Source organism: Pseudonaja textilis, chromosome 1 (assembly GCF_049901715.1).
Source record: "Pseudonaja textilis isolate UNSWEBS1 chromosome 1, rPseTex1.2, whole genome shotgun sequence".
In the NCBI taxonomy this organism is placed as follows: Eukaryota; Metazoa; Chordata; class Lepidosauria; order Squamata; family Elapidae; genus Pseudonaja; species Pseudonaja textilis.
The window spans coordinates 268889885-268913098 of NC_141990.1; the positions used below are offsets into that span (position 1 = coordinate 268889885).

Genomic DNA, 23214 nt, shown 5'->3' on the forward strand with positions numbered 1-23214 from the left:
TAAGTCAAAACTAAAAATAATATTGGGGTGGGGGGAATCCTCCACCTTGGAGGATAGAATATATATGAGGACAAAAGATTATTCAGTTTCTAATTACAAAATACATACTAAGTCATGTGTACTTCAGGAATGTATTACTATATAATCCAATTCTGTTCTAATATACAGAGTCAACACTATATTTTTTTTCTCTAGTGACAGAATAAGACTAGGCAGGCATTCAGAAAAAAATCATCACACTTGTTCAGAAGGGGTAAGTCCTTTATAGCACTTAATTTAATACAGTCCTACAACAGGATTTCAGGCGTCAAGATATACAAGAATATACTTAATAAATTGGAAATCAGTGTTAGATATCATGCCAAAGTCCAGCCATTATTAATGTAGATGGTCTCCACCACAGGAATGTGCCATTTGACTCAGAAGAGGCAAAAAGGGATTTTTTTTTTAAATTAAGGTTCTAATGGTATCTTGTTTATCACTGTAACAAGATCCACAGAAAAGCCTAATCCCATGGTTTTATTCAGTGATTAGATCAATGCCTCAAAGTGGTTCAGTTCAGGGCTGTTGTAAAAAAAAAATGCCATTGTCTCATTTGCTTGTACACTCGGAGGATTGCCCATTTTCAGTTTTGTTTGAGTGCTTTGAGGGTCCTTTCAGACATTTGCCAACTTACAAAGGACTAAAGTTTAGGAAGCTAAACAAATACTACATTGCTAGATAGGGAAGTTTGCTTTGTACTTACCATTGCTTTCAGCCTGGACAAGTTAGATCAGGGGTCCCCAAACTTGGCAACTTTAGGCTTGCGAACTTCCACAAGTCTTAAAGTTGCCAAGTTTGGAGACCTCTGAATTAGATGAAGAAATGAGTAAATATCACAAAGAAATCCACAACCTCACAAGTTTGTGGATAAGAAGAGTAAGGGTTCATCACCTCAGAATTAAACTGGAAGGGCTTTGATTTTAAGTTTAATTAAATTAAATTTAAATTTAATTTCTTTCTAGACTTGAACTGTGTTTAGTACAAGGGCTTCCAATCTTGCACATCAGACCTTGCACATAGTAATAAAGAGCATTCTTCCTCTTTCTAGCTTTGACTGGGAAGACCCTACCAGCAGAAGGAAGCCAGAATGGGATAAAACAAATAGGGGTGATAGAGTTGCAATGGCCAGACCAAAGGCCTGGTACTCTGTATTCAAAACCAAGGCTCGTGAATGGTGATTATTTCAAGTGAACAACTTGTAGAATCACAATTATTGAAATTCATGATGCTGTAAGTAGCAGAATGCTTCAAGCAAATGAATCCCAAGGCACTCAAGAGGTTGTGCTTGATCCATTACATTAAAAAAAAAAATCCAATTTCTATTTATGTTTCATTGTTAACAGTAAATTATCAATGCTTCATCAGCCAGCTGCATTTAGCATACATTATAGGGATATAGAAATACATACAGTTGACTGGTATATACTGGATTTGGGATTCCTCAATTTATTGCAAGCTTCTCCACATCCCCAACTTCCATGATCACAACTGGCAATCAAGCCTTCTCTGGGCTATTGATTATTCCACGTTACTGAAATCTACACATGTAAAGAAGGCTAGACATGAGGAGCATGCATTTTGCCTAGTTTTTCTTTTTCTTCTTCTTTTTATCTAACCCTGAGAAGCTACGGTGTTACTGCATACCCAGAAGGAAAGTCAGGGTTAAAGATCACCAGGCTTTTTATTGCAATTAAAACAGACTCTAACTGGATGATCCCAACCACGGGAAGGGACAGCTCTGCGCTCATGGGAGCATTCATCACAGAAGCCCTGGCCACAAGCACGACAGTGATGCTTTGACAATTTGATGTTGAATTCCTTCCGGCAATTGTGGCAGTGTAAGATTTCATGGTCGGGTACCCAGTAGGTAGGCCTAGCGGCATCTTTCACAAGACCTGTAAACGATCAGAAAAATCCCACAAAGCTAGTTTGTTATCAGTGAATCAGGGCAAAAGTTACAGAGTCTCTTCTGTTTGTTTACCAAAAAAAATTAATTTAAAGTTTATGTATGTATGTACCTTAATGATGTTAAGCTCTGTGTAGTGGCTCTGCCTATTGACACAGCCAGGAAAGAAAACACTACTGGGAAATTTCTCTGCCTCCAACTGAGATTTGAAAATACCTTAATCACAAAGTGAGGGTAATTTAGAGTACTTAATTTACATCAATTAAGAAATATCAGCTCCTCAGAGGCAGATCCCCTGCATTTTTCTCCCCCCCCCCAGCCTATTTTTGTAACTATTATGTTTCCTGAAAATAAGCCTACCATGTTTTTGTGTGTGCACCTAATATAAGCCCTATCCCCAAAAGGATAATATAAGGCCTATCCCCAAAATAAGCCCTACTTAAGTGCCTGTGCAGTCAGCCGCCCACTCATTCCATCTGGTTGCTTACAGTGCTATGGCCACGAGGTGAGAGGTAGAGTTGCCCCACCTGCCTCGCAACAGCTTACCTTAGGGTCCCTGCAGCCGGGCCCATCCATGCCCCGACACCTGCCTTGCCTCGTGATAGCAGTTCCAGCAGCCCCATCCAGCAGAACCTCGCATGGCCACCGGCCCACTTTTACTGCTTGCTCACGCAGCTCCACCCCCCTGCCTCACAGCAGTGGCATTGGCGTGCCACACGGCCTCCTGCCCCACTGCAAGCAAGCAGAAGTGGGCCTCCCACATACTCTTAAAGTACATTGGGGGGAAATAAGATATCCCCCAAAAATAAATCCTAGTGCTTATTTTGGAGCCCAAAAGAAAATAAGACCCAGTCTTATTTTGGGGAAAACACGGTAATAAGCTCAGAACCTTTCTAAAGCCATTTGTAGCACTTACCCAGTGGGATGTCAATGGCAGTTACCACAGCCCCAAGAGTGTTCTGCACAGCTTCACCAACTTTCCTGGCAATCACTGTCCCTCCTTCCTCATCTGTTGATGCCTCAGCTACTTCTGCAAAACAGATGTAAGGGCTCAAAACCAAAAGCACAACCCCAGAGGAATCCCCTAACCCTATTTTAAAAGCATCACAACGTAAGAACGATTATGTTACCCAAAGCAGATTCTGAATGAATACTAGGTAAAACCACAAGACTATATCTTATCAAAGTGAAAACATCCTATTGAAGGATATGCTTCAACAGAGGTTGGTAGGGCATCTGTCCGAGATTTTTTAATTTGGATTCAGTAGGCTAAATGCTTTCTTCTAATCATGGTTCTATAAAGCTCCCATAGATATCCTAGCAGGTCTACAATAGAGACCAAAATCCATTCAGAGTTAAATACCAGTATTAAGAACTGCAACCAAATTTGTGTAATATTTCCAGATAAATGTGTTCATAGGTAAAATCCAGGACCATTTCTTACCTTTCTGTTGGCCTTTAAGAAATCTTCATGATTTCCAGCTGCTATCAAATGAACACTTAGGAGTGACATCCTCACAGCAGCCTATCAAGCTAGCAGTATTGTGTGTCCTATTGTGATTATCTCGCTTATTTCCAAGTTTCTGCTTTCCCAGTACAATCCAGCAGGATAGATGTACTCCAGGTCCCTTCCATTTAGCTTTGCCAGTCTGTGGAGCCTAAGATGCATGGCTTCTCTTTTGCAGCTTCCACCCATTGGAACACCCTCCCCTCAGAGATAAGGACAGCATTCTTTCTCCTGAGGTTCCAGAAAACTTCAAAAAAATATTCTGCCTGGGGTTGATTTTTATTATGTGTTCAATGGCCCATGTGTTGTGTTGTTGTTTTTGCCTCAGCTACCTGTGGGATTCAAAGTTTTTTGCTGTTCCTTTAGTTTTCCTAGTTTTGTACACTGCACAGAGTCCATTGGAGCTGTACAGCCAATAAATTTAAATAAATAAATAACCTAAAATGGTTCATTTTTAAGCCAACAAAAGATGCAACTGGCAAGGACACCAACTAAATAAGATAAATTATTTGGGGGCGGGGGAGAATCCCTCATGCTTTAACAATTTATGAATATGAGAGACTTGCATGAACAGTAAACAGAACAATACGCAGGTTGCTTATGTGATTATGTGCCCTGAGGTAATAATTTCTTGTATTTTCTTCAATGGATTTTTTTCACATTTATATCTCACAAGTAGTTGATCACAGGTATCGTTTAGTTTGCTTTCATTTTCAGATATCACAAGATTTACATTATCACAATACAGTATTACAAAAAAAACAACCCACTGTTGATTCCTCACTTTGATTCACACACATAGTATGATCAAGACAAGATTACCTAACTGAACGCCCCTGTTGTCATAACAGTTGTCGCATACTCGCACAGGTGTGGGTCCCCAACCACGTTCCGGGACAGGGCGGGTCTTGGATGAACAACCATCACAAAAACCTTCTCCACAAGCCCGACAATGGTGCTTGGTGTCATTATCTTTAAAAGATATGCCACATTTCCTACAATTCTGAACAAGAAAAGATGAGCAAAGTCAAAACATTACAGGATTTTTTCCCCCTGTTTAATGAAAATAAAGGAAAAAAGGTAGATGAAGAGGTATTTAAGCCAGTCAATTGGCTTTGGCTAAACTTAATGTCCTTCAAAAATAATCGAATTACTCTTGTTCTCACAAAAACCATGTTGTTTGTCAACTTGCATCATCTATTGATCTGTCTAGCTTAGCATCTGTGCTGACTGACTTTTTTAGACAGGAGCATTTCCAGTTCTATTTAGAAATACCTAAGTCCTTTCCAAGCAAAATATATGCTTTGCCATTGGACAACCGCTCTTGGTGAAAATTGTAATTAAATATATTTGAATCACACCAAATCAGAGAAGAATAGATTAAACCAACATTGCTACATCCCTCACTAATATGGATATCTTCACTTAGCTGGCCTCCTGAGAGAATCTTGGCAGATGCATAGGAATTATTAGGCAAAGTATTGGTGTCTTATCCAAGGAGCTTGTGGACTAGCACTGAAGAGAGAGAAGGAAAAAGTCAAAATAACCAACCATTGGTTACTGTCAGGAATTGTGTCTCATTTTGACTTTAAAGGAACAGAAAAAGATAGGCTGGTCAATTAGCATATAGTATATAGAAACTAATCTTGTTGAAATGAAAACTATACCCTGGAGATGAAAGTGGTGCATTGTTCTTCTACATTTGAAGAATAGAAAAAAACAGAACACCCTGCTAATGTTTCAGACAGTCTGCCCACCACATCCCCTAGGCTTTTTTTTTTAAACTCCTGGGAAAAAATTATACTCAATCCAGGGGCAGTAGCTATTTGCAATTCTGCAAAAAAAAAAAAATAATCCTTAAGTCTATAGATTTGTACATTGTAATAAATGCATTTAGACAAAACATGAACCATTAGTTCCGCTTTTCGGAAAAAGCAAAGTGAAGAAAAACAAGAAACATTTGCAAATAATTATGGTGGTGTTGGGTACCAGAATCTGGGAATTGGGTTTCCAGTAAGCCGGAGCAATCTGATCTGTCAGCCACGAGGTTACAGCTTTGGTAGGTCCCAAGCTCAGTTCAGACATTGACTGTGCCATGAAATTCATTCCATCGATCAGGCGCTGAGCAGCATTGTTATTGTCCTTCAGGCTGCAGTCAGTCTGAAATGAAACAGTAATGTGGACATCTTATTCAGTCTGACTGCTGCTGCTAAGCTGTTTTCATCAAACACACCCAGATGTTTCCCTTTATGCAAAGAATAACAAAAAAAATATTAATACCATTGAAATAATTGGGGGATTGATCAGTCCTGACCATGACACATTTTGAGTAGGTTGCAGGGGCTTTAGAACATGCAGCCAAGAGCTGCTAAATTCAAAGTAAAGAACATCAGAGGTGGCACAATTTCTGTACACTTGCATTGGAATGACATGCCACTTAGGAAGAACTTTAAACATCCAGTCATTGGAAATTCTTTTCTACGTGTCAATTCCAGGGAAGGAGTTAGCAACCCAGAATAAAGCACACATCAATTATAGTCATATTGAGTTTGGTTAAATTGAACTCAGTGGCCTAATTTGGGTGAATTCTAATAGCTTGGCTGAGCCTCCTTAGCACCAGCCAAAATCTTGAGGGAAGTGTTTAAGGGTGTGAACAGGAATGGCTTACCTCTTCTTTCATTCCGCACCCTCAACATCCTTCCGAAATGTTAAAAAACAGACCAAATCACTTTGTGCAGGCCTGAAACAGTGGACATCACTGGATAGCCCCCTGTTCCTGACACACATACATCTCGGCTCAAAGTTTGTCCACCCTTTAACTAAGTGGCCCTTTCCAATCCTTATGGTTCTAAAAAAAAAAATCGTAGAAACCAACCATTGCTGATAGACTTACTCCTGGCCAGACGTGTACAATCTCTGTCCTCACCACAGTATCCACAGGATCTTGGTTTCCAAACCAGTATTGTCGGCTCCGGTATACAACTCCACAATTGGGACACTCAATTACATATCTGCAAGTAGGGAAGAAAAGAGCTGCTCACTTCAGCCTCTTGAAGTGATACGACTAGGACAGGGGTCTGCAACCTGCGGCTCTGGAGCCACATGCAGCTCTTTTGGCTCTCTGCTGCCGCTCCCTGTCAGCTGATCCCATTACTGGCTGGACCCTCCCCGTCACTCCTCACCAGGCCTGAGAAAGTAAGAGTGATGGTAAGGGATGGAGACTCACTCCATATTCCAGAGCAGGAGGTGACTGGGTGGGAGTAAGTGACATCGAGTTGCCCACGCCCATCCAGTCATACCAGTTGTTAAATTATTGGCTCCCAGTATTTTCTTTTCTGTGGGAAATGGGTCTTTAAGTGTTTAAGGTTGCAGGTCCCTGGACTAGGAGAGCAGAAAGGGAAGGGATGGACCTATACTTACCCTGACCAGGCATACTTAGCAAGGCCCATCCAAGGGGAATCTGTAGAAGCAGATGTTTTGGGCACTACCCTAACCTCTTGACCATGTTCGTAACAACCCTGAAAAGCAAGAAATCGATTAAAAAGCTTTTCTCTTCAAATATATAAAAAGCTTTTCTCTTCAAATATTCATCTTCAAGCCTACTCTGCACCCAAATTTTTCTTTTTAGAAAAGAAATAGTAAGAAATATCATGAGTTGGACACTTTTATGACAACGTAAACATACATAAAACTTATCATGGTTTTAAGCAGAGAAATAGAAACCAAAAATAAATTAGAAAAATCATCATCATCATTTCTAGCTGAAATCTATTGTCTGGGATCTACAAAAAAGATTTCCCTGTTCATGTTGTTTCTACTACTTAGGATTGCTAGAATTAGCTACATCATGTAATATGCACAGAAGGAAGGCTTGTAGGGACATTCTTTACTGTATCTGTTCCACCTTACTCACATCCCCCCAAATTAAAATATTTTCAAAAGGTAAAAAAAATGTTTTAATTCAGTACATTGCCAGAAATACCCAGAGAGAGGGTTTTTTTTAAAAAAAAAATTTTTTTAAAGAACTCCAACTTTACTTAGGAAATCCAAAAACTTGACTAATGTAAATTGGAATGTGGTTGAGCAAGAAATGAGGCAAATGCATCTGACAAGCAACTGGGAATTCCAAAAGTAGCAGGAAATTGAATGACGAACGAAAAAAGCCTTTTGCTTTATTACAGATTGGCTCTTTTTTTTTTCCCTCTGGTATTTCAAAGAATATGCTACGAACAATAGGAAATTGCTAATTTCTAAAGCAGCCTTTCCCCTGTCTGAAATAACATCCCAGACATGTTTGTTGAAGCACATACTGTATATCAAGAATCCCCAGATAAGACAGCATCAGATGGATGCAGATTCCTCTAAAGTTTCATAATTTGGTGCTCCAAATAACTTCGCTCCTAATTCACCTAAAGAATTAGTAGTGAATTAGGACTGGACTTCTGAATCATTTTTTTTTTAAAGTTGTTCCAAACAGCTTCGCTCCTAATTCATCTGGAAAAAATGCATTAGCAATGAACTGGACAAGGATTTTTTTTTTAATTCCTTGAGAAATAGAGTAATGCTTTTGCTTTTAGATGACAACCATCAATGTATTTATTTATTTATTGGGTTTATATTGCCACCTGCTCGCCAGTTACCCATCTTCCTAAATAACCTGGCAAAAAGACCTTTTGATTGCAGAAATAACGAGGCAGTCTATAACAATACAAACCCACTTTACCGATAGTAAAACAATACAAGTGCATATGAACTGTGGGTCACCTTCAGCTTAGCAGCTCATGGTCTCCTCCAGTACCAGAAATGCCACTTGCGTTGCTCCACTCACCTTGCAAGTGAATACTCGATTATCATACTGATGAGTGTATCTACAGCGATTCTTAGCATCGTGGGGCATTCCTTCTTTTGCATGGTTCATGCTGTTCTTACACCCACTTCTAAAAATTGCAAAATAAAGCAAAAAAGGGTCGGGGGCCAAACGGTTGGCACGACATATCTCAGAACAGTATAATCATAATTCAATTTTACAAGCTTGCCCAAAGTAACGGTATAATCAAACTCTTTTTACATAATTCATCTTAGAAAAAGTGAGTTTTCCCAAAAATCAAATTTGGAATGGTGGCAGGAAGAATCAGAAAAAGAGACAAAACTGAATTTTGCTCCTTCCCTTTCTATATTAGACTTATGGTATTGTAGTATAACAACACGATTTGATAATAGGACCTTGCAATAATATTACTGCTGGCAGATCTTCACTGGAAAAAGTAGCCTCAATTTAAGGGGAAAAATGGCATTGCAATGGCTATTCAAAGGCAGTCAGCAAAAGGATGAAGGAGATATTTACTTACCTTTCTGCACTTTCGCCTGCACTGACAATGGTTAAAATTGAATATTTGTTGTATCTGAGGGTCCTACTGCCTTATATTTATATACAGCTTGGTTTCCCCTAGTAATTTTATAACTATCAAAATCTAATGCTCACTTGATTATCTTGAAACAGCCATAACAGTACACAGAGAAATTATTCATCTATACAACAAAACGAAAGAGAAATGAAAAGGACAACAAAAATTTTACACAAAAAAGACATATGCATCAATAGCGAACTGCTCTTACAATAAATACTACAATTTTAGCACTAATCTTTAATGATTAAATGCGTGGATTTTAGCTGGTCTCTAGTTCCATCTGATGAGGGTTAAATGTCATTCTAATACCAGAGAACTACTTATTGAGCTCAAACTGTAAATATGAAATTGCAACAAATGGAACTTCTATTTCTAGATTAATCTGTTGAGTGTTATCCAAAAGCAAATATAGTTCCTTTAGAATGTATTAGTTTTTATGATACCCCAAATCCTATCTTCTTAATGCAGAAAGCTTAATTATAATAGCACCAAGGCCATTTAAAATGAATATGTTAAGTCGTATACAACATCTTAACAAACAAAGAAAATAAAAAATCCAATTTGAAAGTCATCCAATGTATATAAGTGTATGAGCCACACCTGTAGTGTATGAGCCACACATCACTGTTTTAGTAGCAGACATGATCTGAAATATATACAGGAAGAAACTCTTCAACAAAACCAAATGATTACCTGCAACTCTTAGAATCCCTCCAACATTACAACATGTAGTACATTTTCTAGGAGTACATAAACTTTATTCAAAGATGGGCCTTCATATCTACTCACCCGCAGCTGAGACATACAGAGGAGCAGGTAAAATACTCATCTGGAAAAAAGGAACTATGAGCCATCTGATCATCTGGAATTTCACCACAGAACCGATCACTTAATGCCTGGATAACAAGAGAAAGACAAATCATTAATAAACACAGAATGGTAAGCATGTTGAATGCAGAACTATTTTGTGGAAAGGTATAGGTCAAGGGATCAACAGCCTGTGACCCTCAAAACTCCTGCCCTCCCTTTTTTTTTCTTTTACAGCCATCCATGTCTCTGAATGCACAACTGAATTTCAAGTGTACAATTGCTGAAAGAGGTGGAAAAAAATAGCACTTGGGAATTCAGGATTGGATTCACCCCTCATACAAATCCCTGGTTGTTTAACAATGGTTTATGAATGAGTCATAATTGGCTTAATCCAAACAACACATTATGCAAGTATCAAGCAAACTACTTTGTGCCTTAGGGTAAAACCTACTAAGTTTCTCCATTATTCTTTTGTTAGGGTCTTTTAACATCACACGCAGAATAATCTGTTATTCCTTCCCTGTTTTACATTATAAATTTTTAGCCCAGAGCATATTTTTTTTAAAAAAGTTTAGGAACAATCTTAATAGTTATGTATGAAGAAGTTAGCTGTTATATCAACTGAGATATAAGCATAGAAAAGAGGGGGGGGAAATAAAATCTTGTTCCCCAAAAGAAATGAATTAATAGCAAAATCAAAAGTTTAGAAAGTACGTGAACTTTGCAGACACTAGCCATAAGCAAGCATAAAGAAACCACTAATCTCTTAACCCCCTGGGAATTCTTAGCCAGGATGGAACTTTTTAAAGGAAACCTTATGAGAAAATTTCCCTGAGGGATCGTTATTTTTATTTATCTATCCGGTGTCACTTTTTTTTCATTCATTTTAATCTGGAAATAAACCTTAAATGAATACATCTTAAAGCTAATGGCTGAGCACCGTCAATCCTAAATCATGTTTAATGTTGCAAAACTACAAAGGATTTGGGGAGTAAAATAATACTAGGTAGTTTGGTAATACGTTTTCCATGGAATAAACAGATACGCTTCTCACTGCATCATCATGTTCATCAAATAGTTGTAGGGGAGGTAACAATAATCATGGACTATATCACCTACATTTCATTTCCTTTCTGCAGGAAAGGACAAAAGAAAAATCCACTCCATTGGAAAGGCGAAGACATTTTAGTGAAAAAAATATTTCAATGAGTCTGCACTCCAAAAACTTCTCCACATGGTAAAGTAGGTAAAGAAGGATTTGTATCGCTACATTTCCCTGCTGTTGCTACTCAGCATCTTATACTGCTCCCTGAAGAGCCTTGGTTCTAACCTCTGTTTGTTCTAGGTGCCACATCTTTAGTACCTATCAATGAAAATCTAGTTTCTCGCTTAAGGAAATTGAGGAAAGTCAAGGCAAACCAAAGAATAAGTTGTTGCCTAGAGACCATGTCCTGTCAGTTACCCTGGTAACAATATGGACCTTTCCATTGCATTACAATGGCTCAGTTCTGATTGCTTATGTATTTATAGTGCTCTGGCACCCAGCCTGAGACACTGAGAGTTTAGATTACAGACATTATCAAAACCAGTCCTGCCAAAACAGACAGAAAAAAGTATTGAATCTGCATGGGCTCTTCACTAGCTCCACATCGAGACCAAAGTTTCTTCTAGCTCAGTTTAGTATGTATGTATGTATGTATGTATGTATGTATGTATGTATGTATGTATGATGTTTTTTCAACAATACGGCCTCCACCAATAGGAAGGCCCAGCATGATTTCTAGGCATGAGGTGAAATTAAGCCCTGCCCCCCAAATTAAGGTCTATTTAAACCATGCGTTTCCCCGCCATTTCTCACATCGTTCGTTAGAACTACACGAGGTGAAGAGAAATGGGGGGGAAGGGCGGGGGGGGAGAAAACTTGCCTTTAGGAACGCCCTGCAGGTAGCCTAGGTTAGAGTACCCCAATCTACTACCGATAGAACATCAGAAGCTCCCCGAAGGCAGAATCACCAGTCGCTTTGATTGGCCAGTAGAAGCGGCCTCGGGGCGAGCACCCATGCACACTCCCCTCGCCGTGAGGCCATTTCTATCGGCCAATGATAGCTCCCCAAAGGCAGGGTCACCAGCCGCTTTGGGGCGAGGCGTGGCTGCCTGTGTCCCCTCGCCATGAGGCAGTGTCTTTCAGGCGATGGAAGCTCCCCAAGGGCAGTCACCAACCACTTCGAACGGCATGTAGAAGCGGCCTTGTGGTGAGAGGAGTGTGCATGAGGCCACTTCTACCAGCTGAAGTGGCTGGTGACTGCCCTTGGGGAGCTTCCATTGCCCGAAAGACACTGCCTCATGGAGAGGGGAGTGTGCGTGGGTGCTCCTGTCAGGAACGCCCCACGGGCAGCCACACCTCGTCCCGAAGCAGCTGGGGACTCTGCCTTCGGGGAGCTATCATCAGCCGATAGAAGCGGCTTCACGGCGAGGGGAGTGTGCGTGGGCGCTCGCCCTGAGGCCACTTCTACTGGCCGATCGAAGTGGCTGGTGACTGCCCTTGGGGAGCTTCCATTGCCCAAAAGACACTGCCTCATGGCAAGGGGACGCGGGCAGCCACGCCTTACCCCGAAGTGGCTGGTGACTCTGCCTTTGGAGAGCTTTCATCAGCCGATAGAAATGGCCTTATGGAGAGGTACATGCGCATGGGGCGCTCGAGGTCGGGGAGGAAATTAAGTCACCCCCGAAAAAACAGCCTAGTCAAAAAAAAATAAGACCCAGCCTTATTTTGTGAGAAACACAGTATGTATGTATGTATTTATTTATTTATTCATTAATTAAAATTATTTGCTACCCATCTTACTCTAGGTTAACTCTGGGTGGCTTAGTTACATCTAAGTTAAAACATAAAAAGTTGCTATCAAACATTTATTTAACTAACAGAAGAGGGAAAATAAAGAGCTCTGAACAAATTGTTGACTTGCCAAGATTCTGGCACATTTGTCCTAGACCTAGACAGATGAGGAAGATCAGATTCTTTTTACTCCTGTGGCTTGACTCACTTGCTGTACCATTTTGGGCCTGCCAACTCTTGAGACACAGTTGCTCTAGATCAGGGGTCTCCAACCTTGGCAACTTTAAGACTTGTGGACTTCAACTCCCAGAGTTCCTCAGCCAGCTTGCCAAGGTTGCTCTAGATTACTTTTTAAATTCAGGGCCTATCATTTGAGAAAGAGTTACATCAAATTATACCATGAATTAAAATGGGACAACTGTAAGTTTTGGAACGTAGGCTCCTACCACAGAATATAAACTGGAAAACATTATAATTGCTGTCCCAATTATAAATCTGGACTCATTTCTACAGAGCAAATTCTACTTACTTTGAGGGCTTTGTAGATAACTCCAGGAGGACGTGGAGAACGGGTGGTATTATTTTCTAGCTGCTGCTCCACAGCATGCCTGAGACTACAAAAATCTGTTGGCGGGTTTTGTGTCCTTATCCCTTTGTAATGGATTGAGCTGAAGGATTCGGGGAAGAGACCAAGTTTGCGGAATCGATCCTGAATTAGTTTCTCAGGCACCTCAGAAGGATTATCTGAATGGATTTAACATGCATTTGTTAGTATGGTGGTGAACCACATAATTCTGAATATTTTTGGCATATTTGAATATCTAGAATATCCTGAGTGTCATATATTTCTGGAGAGCAGGGTAAAATAACAGTGATGAGATAGACAAAATTACACAACAAATGGGTTATATTAGATCTTTAAGGATTTCTACGCTTGTTATATTTGTGGAAACACAAGGAAGAAAATATATGTGCAATGCATTTATGCCATGTCTAGGTGAGTATCTGTTGTAATCACATTTCTGCCTAAATCCATCTTCAAATAATCAGAAGCAATACAGACAGACTTTTGCAACTAAACATGGGCCATTATCAAATCATAAAAAATTAGAGTGGGATAAAAATGATTTAAGCTTCTAAGGTTTAAATCATTTTATATTCACCTGGAAATAAGCTCCCTTAAGAGCATAAACAGTACCTGCCTACATTGGACTCCTGGCCCATGTAGTCCAGCAGTCTGTTCTCACAGCAGCCAACCCATTGTACAAGGAGAATTTGGGAGTCTTTGTGGACTCAGTGGTCCTGCTTAGAGAGCAGGTGGCAGCCATCGCTGGTGGGAAGGGCTTTGCACATATTCTTGGACTGGGAGGCATAGATACCCATGCCTTGGACTGGGAAGCCTTGTTGGGAGGCCTTGCTCATGCCTTGGTCACCTCTCATTTGAGCAGTAACTCTACCTAGGACCGCTCTTGAAGACCACCTGGAAACTTCAACTGGTCCAGAACACAGTTCTGTGTTCTGCCCATGTAACATCTCTGTTGTGTGAGCTGCGCTGGCTTCCAGTGTTTCTATGGGTACAATACAAGATGCTGTTCATCACCTTCAAAGTCCTGTGTGAGACTATGAGACTGCCTTTCCCTAAAGTCATCTGCCTGTCCTACCAGGTCAGATAGGGTGGGAGGGCTCCTAGTTCCCTCCCCCAAATATTGTCATCTAATTTGAGCTAGGGAGCATGCCTTTTCCATGGCAGTTCCTGACCTATGGAACGTTTTGCCCGCTGAAGTTCAGCAGACCTCCACCCTTTTACCCTTCCATAAAGTCTTAAAGACCTGGCGGAAGGGTTTTCTATCCCAAGCATTGGGAGATTAGATGATGAGATGTTTGCATGGATATACGTCAAGTTTTTCTTTTTATTGTTTTTATTATTTTATATTTTGAGTGTTTTTTAGTTTTTAAAATGATTTCACAAGGAACCGCTCAGAATTGCCTGACAGATGGGCAGATATATAAATTTCAGACAGACAGACAGACAGACAAGATAGATAGGAGAGAGGGAGACAGACAGACAGAGCACATTTACAGTAGTCAATTTCTACATCCATATCAAAACAGGTTGATCAATTCAATCCAATGGAGAGCAATACTTCGATTCAGCATTTTGTTGAAAAAGAGTGTGTCACCTGAAGATATGCTACATCAGTACATCCCGCCAAAGTTTCATGCAGCCCTAATGCACCATATATTTCCACCAAATTCTACTCACCAGCACCCAATAACTGTGTGTATACAGTTTCATGAAAGATAATGACTCCAGGACCCAAAGTGGACAATGGGACATCCAGTCCACAACGGGCTGTGGTTGCTTTCAGTTCTTTGGTGAAGTGTTTTAGATAAGCTTCCGAAGCATCTCCAAGAAATTTGAAGAGGTCATTGTGGAGTCTGTCAGCGTGTGTGCGGTAGATGATGAGATCTGAAATAGCCAAGACCTTTAGAAGCAGCCGGGTCCTCTGACTTAGATTCTCCATGGCACCAAGAAGACCCTCTGTGTCAATCACTACCATTTTATGAACAGGGTCATAGGCAGCCCAAACACCTACTGTACAAGACTCCTGTGCCGGAGATGTTTTAAAGACTTCACGCCCATAAAAGAAGGTGTGGTTAAGGGTATGAGATTTACCATCCCCTGTATTCCCAAAAATAGACACAACCTTTACATGTTGTTCAGGCTTGCAGTTCAGTTTCCTGATAAATTCTTCTTCATTCTCCACCTACCAACACAAGTAAAAAAATTAAGATTTTATGAGAACATTATAACTGATAAACTCTTACTACTACCTAAATCTAACTTGTAATCAAGCTGCCAACTGCCACATTTAATCTGCAATGCTCAGAGTTGATTGGACTTGTATCAAAGGGACTCCCATAGTTTAATAACCTCTTCCAAAAATGCTACTATTTATATATCTTTATACTACCAGTCCCCAAATAGGTGGGGATATCTACCAATTTCAAAAGGCTAAGCCAGTTGAATTTGTGGTAAGTCGTTCTAATTCTAAAAGGACTTTAAAAACCTTACAGACTCTCTTAGAATAGGATTATAAACAATATGACAATGGTTAAATTACAAATACAAAAACTCTGGCATTCAAAGACTGTTCAAAACAAAATACACACGAAAATCTATAAGAGTGGTTCACATCTCACAATAATTCTACAATACTTTGTATATTAGTCTACGAGAGAAGGTGCAAGTTTAAATCAGTTACCTACTCAATTGGATTAAATTTATATTGTTATAAGGATAAAATTGGGGAAGAAATGAACGGAAAAATGAATATATCAAGGAAAGAAAATTCATTTTCGTTCAACAAATAATTTTGTTTTTTAAATGGGTGTTTCTTTTTCTTATGCCATCAAGTTAGTATTGACTCCTAGAGAGTACCTGGAACTTTCCCTTCAGATTTCTTGGCATAGGTTTTTTTCAGAAATGGTTTGCCCTTGCCTTCTTCCTAGGACTGAGAAAGAGTGGAATGGCTGGCTTTGTGCCTCAGGCTGGACTAGAAGTCAGGGTCTCCCAGTTTCTAGCATGGTGCCTTAATCACTAGATCAAACTGGCTCTTAGGATCTATCATTTTCTCTTGTGATATTTTCCAGTTGAGTCAGCCAGCATTTAAAAATAGGATCTTGGATTACCATACTTAACTATGAAATTTATTTCTGGGAGAACAAAAAGTGGGTATTTTGTTCAACTCTTATTAAAGGATGCCTTTAAATTAAACAGACATATAAAGGATCGATTTTAAATTTATACAGTATTTTTCATCATATTCATTTCTAAGCAAAATTTGCAATGTACATGTCTGCATGTAGAATGAAATGAAGTAACGAAGTCCTACAGAGATAGAATTAAATTTATAACTTCATTCTGTGCATGACAGAGCCATTTTTAGTGTTCCTTCATATAAAACACGTGTTAAAAGTAAAAATGTTGTGTCAGAACAACCTTTCATGCAAACAGATACATCAAATTTTGAGAATACTAGCACAAAATGGCTTTACGCAGGGATTAATTATTATTCAAATGGCAGCCATAAAATGTGTGGCTAGTCAGAAAAGTAGAGAATGGACTATTTCAATTTATAGCTGCTTAAGAAGTTGCAGGTAGGTACAGATGGTATTCAGTTGGTTCTGACCAGTTCTGGAGAACCGATAGAGGAAATTTCGAGTAGTTCAGAGAACCGGCAAATACCACCTCTGACTGGCCCTGCCTCCATCTATTCTCTGCCTCCCAAGTCCCAGCTGAGTGGCTGGGTCTTCTTTTGTTGCCCTGCACAGGAGAACGGAGCTGGAAAGCAGGTTAGTGGGATGGGGAGGGAATGGGGATTTTGCAGTAACCTTCCCGCAGGAGTTGGGTGGGAATGGAGATTTTTACAGTATCCTTCCCCTGCCACACCCACCAAGCTATACCACGCCCACCAAGCCTTGCCCACAGAATCAGTAGTAAAAAAAAAATTAATCCCACCACTGGGACAGTCTGCCTGTATTCCGGAGCACTATTTTCCCTTGAACCTGAAATACTATATAGCCCGATCAAAAATGAAAGGGGGGTGGGTGGCACAAACAACAAATTAATCATGTTTTCTTAATTTAGGATCTTTTTCTAACAATCTTTTTTATGCATTGTTTAAATATTTTATAAAGCATTAACAATAGCAAATTTCAGCAGCCTTGAAGTCGCATATTCGCTAAATGATTACACAGCATTGTCCTACTTTGTTCAGCATCTCAGTTCAACAAATTCCTACTATAGGTAAGAGATGAATAATATGATTAAAGGTAATTATTTAACATGATCTTCACTTGCCCAGAAAACAGCAATAATTATAATCAGATTTACATTTTCCTCAATCTGGTACCCTATAGATCCGTGATGGCAAACCTATCCCATGCATTCCAGAAGTGGCACGCAGCCATCTCTCCGGGCACACCGGCTGTCGCCTGTTGCTCTTCCGGGTTCTGGCATGCAAACTGGAAGAGCACCTCCCTAGAGTGCAGGCGCATCCCGGCCAGCTGGTCTTTGCACATGCGTGTTAGAAACTGGAAGACCAAATGGCTGGCGCACATACATGCGCCAGGAAGCTAAGCTTCCAGTTTCTGGCATTCCCGCACACGTCAAGGGAGCTGCTCTTCCGATTTCCGGCACACACACACACACACACACACACACACGTGTCAGGGAGCTGCTCTTCCAGTTTCCGGCACACACGCATGCTCCCGTTTCAGCATTCAATGCCAAAAAGGTTAGCCACCACTACTATAAATGTATTGAAATTGTAGTCAATTGACCATGGTGATCAATTATGTTACAATTAATTGGTTGTGGTGCTTGTTACTATCTTTTTAAGAAAAGCTACAAATTAAAGGCAGAAAAACAAAATTATTATTCTAATTAAAGATACTGGTCAAATGTTTAAACTGGGCATTCAATAAATAGCAGCCTATGCCACTGAAAAGTTTCATGATGTCTCATTCAATTTGTACTCATTGGGTACAAATGATTACACAGTTCAGTTTTGCAAAAGTTGCTTATGGACTTTGGAATTAAAAATGCTAGTTTCTCAGAAGTCAGGCCCAACATTTTTCTTCATAACCTCAGAAGAATAACAGCAATATAAATGGTGATGCCTCTGCCTCCTAGAGCATCAGAACAAATCAACCATTTGGTTCCTATGTACAATTTATCCTGATCTTTTTATGTGTATGGAAACACTGAAGAAAAGCTCTGTTAAGGCAAATAGGATAGGAACCAATAAAGAAAAAATCATTTTGGTAAGTGTCCAAACTTTAGCCTAACTTATCAATTGTCCTAAACTATAATTTGATTTCTTTAATTTTGGTTTAGCACATTGACAGGATACTTACATTATATTATTAAGAAATGGTTGGCCTAACCAGTTTACTGAATAAGCCCCAATTGTCTAGATACACATGCTGTACTAAGCCATAAATTATAAATCATATTACTTGAATTTTCATCAAGCTATGCTAAAACCAAATCAACTATATTATGGCTTAATGTGATGCTTGAAGACAGTAGGAAAAAAATAAGTTACCCTCGAAATAAAAGCAATCCATGCGGATCAAATGGGGGCAGTCAAAGGGCTGGATGTGACTCAATGGCCATAAAATGCCCAGGTTTGACTTATTATGTATCTTGTCAAATCAAAGGAGAGTATCACTTGAATATAAAGTGATACAAATATGAAGAAAAACCCTTAGAATGATAGTTTTTATTTTTTTCCAAAATAGCATCATCCTGAACCAAATAAGATATTCTTATCAATCTCTATTTATTTTCAAAGCTCACAACAATTCGTACCTGAATCTCCTCTGTTTCATCCACCAGCAGGAAGCTTACCACATGTTCTGTCATTTTCTTCCTCTTGGTCTCCTCATCCATTCCTTCCTCCTCTTGTTGCCCATGATGTCTGACACTATGGTATACGGTAATGGGATGTTTCCTCTTGTTTCCACCAGCATGAGTTCTCTTCTGACACTCTAAACATAAGTTTATTTTGCATGCTTGGCACCTTACTGTTGCCCTTTGTCTGGAGCTTATGATACTGTTCTGCAGGATGTTGCCACCTGTAAGTTTGCAGGTATCACAATATGGGACATGGCCAGGTTTGATTCGAGTCCGTTCATGATTTCGAAGTCTTTCTTGTCTGTGCAGTTCTTCTTCACAACGCTGGCACTGCAAGCTTCCACATTCATCACATTCAAAGACTGCTTCATCTGTGCCACTGCAAGCATAGCTTTCCTGACACAAAAGTGTGGTATTCAGTCCTTTATCTACAGATGGAGGTTGGGCACTCATCTTCCACAAATTATTACTTTATAAAACTGGGTTTTTTATCAGATACATTGGTTTGCCAAACTAAAATTAGTTCTTGTCTTAAGAGAGGGAACTATAAAAGCTGGGATATATGTATCAGTTTTGATTCTTCACTTCTATGATGCTTTCATGAAATGCATAAAAAAAATCCACTTGGCCTAAGAATTGTAAATGCAAATTTCCATAATGACTGAGGGGGGCTACAAAATTCCACACTTAAAGTCACAATAAACTTGGATACATGTAAGAAAAACAATCTGATAAGCCTCCAAAATGTAAGCCAAGTCTTTTCTTTGTAATGTCTAAAACATAAGGGAAAACATTGATTTAAACATTGATTTATAGACATACACAATATATAGACATACACATATACATAAGTGCAGTAACAGTTTCAGATATTAAAAACCTGTTACTTTCTTTACATAATGTATTCCTCCTTCAAAGTGAAAAACAGTTATGGGTATGTTTAAAATCTTTGCATAACAAGATATATCTTTTATTAAAATAGTCATATACAAAATCTTCATTTGAGCTTCAAATATGATTTAAAACTTCTTGAGAATCTTCCTACCATGTTGATAAAGACGATTTTATCAAACAAGTATAGGACTGAACATCGTTCAACTGAGGGGTCCATGTTTTTGTTTTAAATAATTATAAGTTACTTTCCATTCAATCAAACTCTGTGACACCTAATCTTAAGTAAACGTGTTTTGGACTGTACTCTTCCAAGCAATAATCGCATCTCTCATAAACACACACCAAGTAAACCACATCAAAGTTGGACATATTTTTAAGCCCTATAAATAGACAATATGTCATATAGTGATGAATTATCTACTTAAAAGTAAAGCAATAAAAATTAACTTTAAGTTGCTTTTAAACGAGCCAAGAAAGCGGGGAGGGAGAGGGGGAGGGGAAAGAGTGGTTACAGAAAACACACTGGTTCAGTGTTTACTTGTGACTCACTCGTTACCATGAGAAGATCTTGACTTAATCCTGTCTGATAATCTAAAGAACAAAATATATATCTCACGGTTCGATTGAGTTACTTGAAAGCACCAATCCAGATAATCGCAAACTAAATTTAATTTCTCGCGAGGCGCTAAATCTCCCCGTATAAACAAGAATAAGCGAGAGGAAGCGGAGTAAAATAAGACGACAAAAACAAACCGTACAGAAGAACAACGCAGCCCGATCTATTGTTTATAAAACAATAGGCATCTTCTTCCTCCTCCTCCTTTTCCTCCCTGTAAGTCTCAGTGACTAAGTAATCAAATCGTTGTCTCCTCCCCCGGCTCCTCTTTTTAACTACTAAACCCGGCGGTGGACACGGAGGGAATCCCTTTTTTCCCCCGATAAAGGGATTTAACTATCTGGATCGCAGCGGGTGAACCTGGTGCCCCGGTAGATACAAGTCCCAAGATCGTCTGTTTTCCCCCTTGTTGTCACTGTTGATCAGCTGATCTCAGGGAACTTCAGGGTTATTTTTTTTTTGAGGCAGGAAGGTAGGTGGTCAAATGGGAAGGAGAAAAGACGGGCAAGTTGCATTGTGGGAATTGCAGTATTTTTCCATGCAGCTTTGCTTGCGTTGGAAACGGAGAGAACGCCTCAGAAGCAGGAAAACAGAATCACAAAGCATATAATAGAGAGGCGTAGTTTCAAAAGTCCTAGGGCTCATAATTATGGACAAACGGTGGTAGAAGTAAGAAGGTGCATGGGCCAAATAGAATATATACTGTGCAGAATATCTGAATAAACACAACCCTTTAACATTTACATCATATTAGTGTTTAAACTGTTTTCAGAAAATGCTGAAGCATGAGAGACATTATAGCTAATACACATGGCATAACTGAGAAAGCCAACAAATATCACCCTTCCCCCGTCAATTTGTGCTTCATTGACTATAGAAAGGCATCATATTAAGTAAGTCAGCCATGTCAAACAATGCAATCTCCTTAAGAAATAGGAAATCTCAGAATGTCTCATTTTCCTAAGGTGAAATACAATCACGTAAGTCTGGACAGAACATTGTAACACAAATTAGATTCAGGAATGAGGCAAGGCTTTTCATTTGTTTAACGCAGAGACTTAATATAAACTGAGGGAAGCTGGCTTGGAAGATAAGCATGGTTTTAAAATTGGAGAAAAAATATCAACACCCTGCAGATGACACTCCCCCACTAGCTGAAAATGCAATTGATCTCAGTATCTACTGTGGCAATGAATGTCAAAGACCACAGGGAAAAATGGGATTTAATTAAATATCAAGAATACCAATTGATCATAACAGGGATAACTATCAGAAACAATGATGAAGATATTAAAATGGTGATTAGCGTCTACCTTTTAGAATTGACTATCAACAGTAAAGCAGCCAGCAGTCATGAAATATATAGCAGTTCAGCACTTGCTATTATAGCAATTAAGCTGACCTCAAGATAGAATTCCACGTTAATTACTCTTTAAGAAATATTGATGCTCCACAACAAATACAGGAGACAAAATCCTTGCAGCATTCTTTTGCACTGCCGAAACTTTATATAGTACAGATAGTCTTTGACTTATGACCTCAATTGAGCCCCCAATTTCTGTTGCTAAAAAAGTGAGTATTGCCCCATTTTACAACCTTTCTTGCCAGTTATTAAGTGAATCACTGCAATTTTTAAGTTAGTAACACAGTTGTTACATGAATCTGGCTTCTCCATTGACTTTGCTTGTCAGGTCGCAAAAAGGGGATTGCATGATCTGCAACCATCATAAATGTGAGCACCTGAATTTTGATCAAATGCTGAAAAGGCTTAAAGTGGTCATAAGCCACTTTTTTCATTGCTGTTGTAACTTTGAACAGTCACTAAATAAACTGTTCTAAGTCAAGAACTACTTGTACAGGAAAGCTGTTATCATTTTACTGTTCTTCAATCTTTTGTCACCATTTCTCCTAATTATTTAAGGCAAAAATCCGATTCAAGGGTAGAACAGAGGGAGGAAAAATAACAACTGAAAATGTCTCCTCTTTCCCTCTTAGCATTGAACGCTTCTAAAAATTAGGAGTCTTAAGATGCATAATTGCACCACCGTGCCTACCGTCCCTGTCTTAATGTCCCCTTTTCTTCGTATCTATTTCATGTATTAATAATCATGTTTCTACTTATATTATCAAATGCATGCTTGAGACAAAATAAATAAAAAATAAAAATCTACTCTGGAAAAAACACCAACACCGAATTAAGAATTTTCTGTATCTCTTTGCCAGTATTTATTACTGGACCGGATTTTTCCAATTCATATTTGTTAACATGTCAGATTCTTTTAAAGCTGAACCCGAGAGAAATGTTCTACAAGAAACAAGAGCGTTCCATCAAAACCGCTCCTTCCAGGGGCACAAGCACAGCGCCGGGAGAGAGGACGGAAGTCGCCGAACCGTAGACATGCGCAAAACCAAAACAATTGCTAGAGGTGCCCGTACCTCGAGATACCTCTAGGACTATTCATCTGCCTCTCTATGATCAAAACGAACGCTGCGCTGGGCGGTCTTTGGCGGAAAGCCGGGTGGTGGGGGGAAAGGGTTTGTTCACGTGACCATCTCGCGTAACGCTACGGCGCCTGTGGCTCTGGCGCGTTTGCGGCCTAGTTTCCTTTGCCGGGTCGAGGAGAGTAGAGGCTTGTCGGGCCTGTTGTCTTCGGCCGCTGTTTTCGGTGAGAGAGGGGCAATGCCCGTGCAGCTTATCCTTATGGATAAAGAGGCGGGACCGGGGAGGATTGCGGGTTCTGGCCACTTGGGGCACCTGTGTTGGGGGCCCT

General features: G+C 39.6%; 2 protein-coding genes across 9 annotated transcripts in view; one reads left to right on the forward strand and one right to left on the reverse strand.

The window, feature by feature from the left end:
• Positions 1–240: 240 nt before the first annotated feature.
• Positions 241–20887, reverse strand: ZFYVE1 (zinc finger FYVE-type containing 1). Its single transcript, XM_026709115.2, has 12 exons — positions 20586–20887; positions 18889–19706; positions 14773–15277; positions 13039–13253; positions 9653–9759; positions 8284–8392; positions 6876–6973; positions 6349–6466; positions 5445–5615; positions 4278–4458; positions 2865–2978; positions 241–1937 (listed from the first exon to the last, which is right to left on the reverse strand). Exons 2-12 carry the CDS (start codon positions 19384–19386, stop codon positions 1705–1707), a joined length of 2349 nt encoding a protein of 782 aa, XP_026564900.1. The 5' UTR covers positions 19387–19706; positions 20586–20887; the 3' UTR covers positions 241–1704.
• Positions 20888–22994: 2107 nt separating this feature from the next.
• RBM25 (RNA binding motif protein 25) overlaps positions 22995–23214 on the forward strand; it is a 32027-nt gene continuing 31807 nt past the window's right edge. For all 8 annotated transcript variants that reach the window (XM_087921744.1, XM_087921747.1, XM_026709078.2 and 5 more), the window contains exon 1: positions 22995–23109. The gene's annotated coding sequence lies outside the window, so the exon portion shown is untranslated. The remainder of the gene's footprint in view (positions 23110–23214) is intronic.

Coding starts and splice junctions, on each gene's coding strand:
- ZFYVE1 (XM_026709115.2), bottom strand. CDS start 19,386: ATGAGTGCCCAACCTCCATCTGTAGATAAAGGACTGAATACCACACTT. Junction 6,467..6,875: donor GCTAAGTATGCCTGGTCAGG/GTAAGTATAGGT, acceptor CCCTACTTGCAG/ATATGTAATTGAGTGTCCCA. Junction 5,616..6,348: donor TTGTACACGTCTGGCCAGGA/GTAAGTCTATCA, acceptor GTTTCATTTCAG/ACTGACTGCAGCCTGAAGGA.